Here is a 5,421-nt window from a genome sequence, read left to right as displayed (position 1 = left end):
TCTCTTCCTAATAGGTTTAGTTAGGTACCTACCACCTACCTCATGCTCCAAATTTCTCTCTCTCTCTCTCTCTCTATCATTTCTTTCATATTATCTCTCTTTCTTGCTCCCTGATTCTCTTCTAATGAGAAATGATTCTGTCTCTGTCAGTCTTAAGACATGATGCCTGTCTGTCTGTCTCTCTCTCTCTCTCTCTCTCTCTCTCTCTCTCTCTCTCTCTCTCTCTCTCTCTTTCTCCATATTTCCCCATTTTTTCCTCTTTCTCTTCCTAAACAAGTCATACATTTCCCTCTTAGCCCCCTTCTCTCTCTCCCTCTCTGTTCTTTCCCTCCCACATCTCCTTCTCCCTCTGTCTTCCCTTTAGCCTCTATTTCTTTCCCCTTAAGTTTTTCGCTGATGAGATTTTTTTTCTCTCTCTCTCTTCCTAATAGGTTTAGTTAGGTACCTACCACCTACCTCATGCTCCAAATCTCTCTCTCTGTCCTACATTCTATCATTTCTTTCATATTATCTCTCTTTCTTCCTCCCTGATTCTTCTCTAATGAGAAATGATTCTGTCTCTGTCAGTCTTAAGACATGATGCCTGTCTTCTCTATACCCCCCCCCCTCTCTCTCTCTCTCCCTCCTTATGAAAGCAAGAGACTGGGTGGAGAGGGGAAAGATTGGCTATTATTATTCCGAGTATGAAACTGACCATCCAGATAATATATGTAGGATGGTATGTTACCTAAAAACGACACGTGTTTTCCTTTCACATGTTCCTTGGTGAAAGTGGTGAGAGATGGAACATTGGCTGGCATTGTACCATATTCCAGTGCCCACTACCCAGCATGAAAACTGTGAAAGAGCCAGCCTAGTTTGCTCGGTTGGTAGGACGTCTGCCTCGTAAGCGCCAGGCCGCGGGTTCGATTCCCGCCCGGGGCGGAATTTATCCTGATGTCCTGATGGGATAATGTTCGTCCTCGGAACGGCTGGCTTTCTCCTATCCTGTCTTCCTTCTCTCCTCAATTTCGCCAAAGTTGGTTAGGACCAGCTACATGAAAGTTAACCAATTATGTTACCTACTATGATGTATTTCACTCGGAAATGATCAGAACTTACTAAAACATACCTAATGATGTTATTATATATTATTTAATTTTTCACGCGGAAATGATCGGAACTTACCAAAACTTACCCAATGATGTTATTACGGTATTTTTCACTCGGAAATGTTCTCAGTGGGTGGCAACGTCTCTCGAATAGTCATGAGGAAAACAGTCATGGATAGTAGGGCACTGATACCCAACGTCACCTTCTCCCCAGACTCTGAAGGTACATAGAACACTAACAATGCTGTGAACCAGAACAGAATAGAATAAAACAGTCATGTAACCTTCTCCCCAGACTCGGAAGAACACTAACAAAGCTGTGGAACAGAATAGAACAGTTTGTTTGATAAGGGTTCAAAAGTCACCCTATAACCACTACGGTTTAGAACTTTAGAGTGAAGGAGGTTTTCCATTTTATTCTGTGACAAGATGGCCTCACATAAACCTCACCCAGTCTGAGTGGGGCCGGGAAAAGTCAGCAACACGCGGCTGTCCAGATGGTCACCCTGAGTATATTGAGCACAGCTAACTCAGAATATTCAGCTCAGAAATTTAGAAAGGCTGTAAATTTAGACCATAGGTAACTCAGAAAATTTAATTTTTTTTTTTTTTTTTTTTTTTTTGGTAGTAAAGCGCTTTAACTACAAGGTCATTCGCACTGACTTCTATATTAGATTAGGTTGTAAACATTTGTGTAACGTAAGAATCCTAATAGGTTCTCAACGGAATCGTGGTCAGTGGTCATCATCCAGTGAAGGAATCTGGACGGGATGGATTAATGTAAGAGCTACATTCTAGCAAGTGGCGGATGGTCAGGGGTAACCCACATTGGCAAAAGATGTTTTTAAACCATAGATACCTAACTTAGTAAATTTAAGTTTCAAAATATGTTTTTTTCATCTCATCTGAAAGTGACAAGTCGCCACTGGTCCTTTTACTTGACGTTCATACGCCCACTACAGTTTCTTTTTCATCTTCACCACACAATCCAACATTTCGAATTTCAATGTTCGAACCCGAAGTCTGGGATATTTGTAACAGAAAACCGCATCCCCACCACAAACGATCACTGTCTTCCAACGAAAGTTACAGAAACACTTTTTGAACTTTTGTCAGTGTTTTGTAACGCTGATGCTATTTTTAGAACGATGCTGATGGTTTGTTTTGGAATGAAAGATTTTTTTCAAAATTCTAAAAATGTGGGTTTCAATATTGAAATTTAAAAAAAAGCAATCAAACAAACAAACAACTAACAAGATATTTTTTTCTCTTCTTCACATTCTACCCATCAATATTGATGAGATGATGAGTCTTCCATTCACCTAAATATCCTGAAATATGTTTCTAGTAATGTTTGTCTCACCTTTCGCTGTTTCACTTCTAAACATTGATTGGTAAGAAACAAATTTAATCGAAATTTACCTGTCTACCTACTTTCATCAGTCGATTGCTTTGGTACTTGGACATTTCATACCAATCTTCTCGTGACAACTTTGGTCACCCTGATATACAAGGTGAATCAACTCACCTATACAATTGATGAGTATACAGGGTAGTATCAGGTTGAACACGTAAAACATAGGGCGGCGTCGCAAGGAGATATAGTAGGTGATGTCGGGATAGGGCTCCACACAACACGAGTAGTTGACGACATTTTTGACGGAACTGTAACTGAGGAGGTCGAATTCTCCGTTCACCTGGTAGTTGGTTGTGTCCCCCTCCTCCCTCTCCTTCAGCAGGTCTAGCTGTAACAGAAACAAGGGGAAATAAATAATCAAATTAGGAACTAATCAATTTATCAAGATCCACAGGTATCAATTAAGGTGGGAAAACAATGCTTCCCTGGCTGGAAAAAATAACTGTTCATGAAGAAGAAGGAAGGGGAGGAGGAGGAGAAGAAGAAGACGATGACTACGAAGAAGTTTTATAGAGGCACCAGTAACAAAGGAGGTCTTGTCTTGTCCCGAAATCGAACAGAGAATTAGCTAAATACCTAGAAAGGGTAAGCAAAATCCAGAAGTTTTAATAACGATTTATTTTAATCAGATTAGGATAAAGTCCGTCCCGGTTGGGAATCGAACCCGATATGTAACGGTTACAAGGCAGACGTTCTACCTTCCAACGAGGACACAAATATTGCGCGATTGGCTAATTTATGAAGAGTGAATCAGATACAACTTCATGTATGATGTACTGATCTACTGATGAAGTACCTATTTTGCACATCAAAGTACTTACCCGTTCATGTGAGTCTAATTTTAGGTGGATGTAGAGTAGGTACAAACATAAAATAAATTAAAAGTCCATTAACGGCTTTTACCAGGTTGAATTTTCATTTCATTGACCCTTAAGTCAATATGTTATGTATGGCCCTTAAGCCAATGTGTCCAAAATAACGTCACTCTCCTGGTCTGTAAAAACATTTGAAAAATGTTGAGCACATTGCATAAGCAATAGTTTCCAGGCGTTCACACAAATTGATGAATGGGAAATTTAGCATCTCCACCACAATAACATCGTAGGTAGGTAGGTACCCACTCCTCAGATGTTAGGCTCAATTTTATCTCTGATGGAATTTTCCTTATAGGTAGGGGTTTTTTTGAGCTCCTGATAGGTAGGTCTACAGTAGCATGTTCAGTGTTCATACTGGTCAATTTTTTAACGATTGTTCAAATATCTACCCTTGCTGTTTTAACCACAAAATTGTAAAGAAGCTCTTTTGACTTGACCACAAATAAATTTCGGCTCCCTCCCTCTCTCTTCTTTCTCTCTCTCTCTCTCTATCTCTCTCTCGCTCTCTTTTTCTCTCTCACTCCCAAAATATCAAATAATTTTTTTTAAAAGCTTTCAACTTGATTTTCGATCCCCCCCTCCCTCTCTCCTTCTTCCTCTTCCTCCTCCTTCCATTCCTCTTCCTCCTCCCTCTTCCTCTTCCTCCTCCTTCCATTCCTCTTCCTCCTCCTTCTTCCTCTTCCTCCTCCTTCTTCTTCTCCTCTCAAGTGAAAATGTCCCCTCCTCATAAGGAGGAGGGAGGGGGTAAGGAAGGTGAAGGGGGGGAGAGAAAGCACACGTGCACCGAGAGAGAGAGATGGAAACTCAAGTAAATAGGTACCCATTCGAGATAATAGATAGGAAATAGGCCTGTCGCACATTGAAAGCGTTAGGCCAGCCACTCAATATCAGGTAGACCTTACAGGTGGACCTTTACAGCCGTACCTGTCAGGTCAGGTCTACCTGATAGTGAGTGTCTGGCCTTATGGTCGCTCGAATTCCTATGAAAATGATAACGACACTTTATGAAAATGATAGACTCCCTATGAAAATTATTATATATACTCTCTACAAAAATGATAGGGACTCTCTATGAAAATGAGAGACTGTCTATCATTTTCACAGGTGGAACAAAAGTTCCGAAGATGTTTAAAGTTGCTCCGCAGCACATGTTCTGAGGTTTCTGGTGTTTTTCTTTCGAGTAGTTCACCCTGGAAAGTTTCAGTCTTTGGGTTATAATTTTTTCATGGTAGGTAACTAATAATAGGTAGTCTTACATAATACAAGTAGGTACATAGTAGGTACGAGTTACATAGGTAATCAGGTATAGTAAGACGAGCGGGTTACCTGTCCTTTGGGCGGAAAGATGGGTGTATCAATCGATAATATAGGTACCTTGCCGATTCATTATTTATCGTTCATTGGTACTTACCTCATCCATTAAGTACATGGTGATTTTAAGCATATTTTTGAAACACCGCCATTTTGAATCAGGATAAATAGTGACAATTTGAAGTACCCTATCTTCAACCTTTAATAATGTATGGAAAATCACAAGCTGTAATATTTCCGCCTACTACCAACACTCTGATAAATTTAATTATCTCATTATTTCCGAAGCTGAACCACTAGGCTTAATAAGCCTACACATTAAACCACAAAAATTCTCGGAAATCGAAAGCTCATTATGTAGGTGCTGATCGAGAAGTAATAATAAATAATGATATTGACGAATAAAGTTATTATAATTTATTATTGTTAGGTTTATAATTTAAACATCAGAATACCTACATAAGTAGGTCAAAGCTTTTTTTTCTTTTTACTGGATCGGTCCTTTTTAGATCTTTTTTTTTTATTTTTTGTTACTAGGTGTTGACGAATAAAGTTATTATAATTTATTATTGTTAGGTTTATAATTTAAACATCAGAATACCTACATAAGTAGGTCAAAGCTTTTTTTCTTTTTACTGGATCGGTCCTTTTTAGATCTTTTTTTTATTTTTTGTTACTAGGTATAGGTAGGTACTCCTTTTAGAGTAGGTACCTTAGACAATTTAGT

At 39.1% G+C, this 5,421-nt stretch overlaps 1 protein-coding gene across 1 annotated transcript; it reads right to left on the bottom strand.

Moving 5' to 3' along the window:
- Positions 1–1,201: 1,201 nt before the first annotated feature.
- Positions 1,202–4,803, bottom strand: LOC113468848 (neuronal acetylcholine receptor subunit alpha-10-like). Its single transcript, XM_026826079.1, has 3 exons — positions 4,795–4,803; positions 2,620–2,836; positions 1,202–1,335 (listed from the first exon to the last, which is right to left on the bottom strand). Exons 1-3 carry the CDS (start codon positions 4,801–4,803, stop codon positions 1,202–1,204), a joined length of 360 nt encoding a protein of 119 aa, XP_026681880.1.
- Positions 4,804–5,421: the final 618 nt, after the last annotated feature.

This window comes from Diaphorina citri, unplaced genomic scaffold (assembly GCF_000475195.1).
Source record: "Diaphorina citri unplaced genomic scaffold, Diaci psyllid genome assembly version 1.1 scaffold872, whole genome shotgun sequence".
Classification (NCBI taxonomy): Eukaryota; Metazoa; Arthropoda; class Insecta; order Hemiptera; family Psyllidae; genus Diaphorina; species Diaphorina citri.
This window is presented reverse-complemented; position numbering and strand designations above follow the sequence as displayed.

Coding starts and splice junctions, on each gene's coding strand:
- LOC113468848 (XM_026826079.1), bottom strand. Junction 1,336..2,619: donor TATACTCATCAATTGTATAG/GTGAGTTGATTC, acceptor TCTGGTTCACAG/CATTGTTAGTGTTCTATGTA.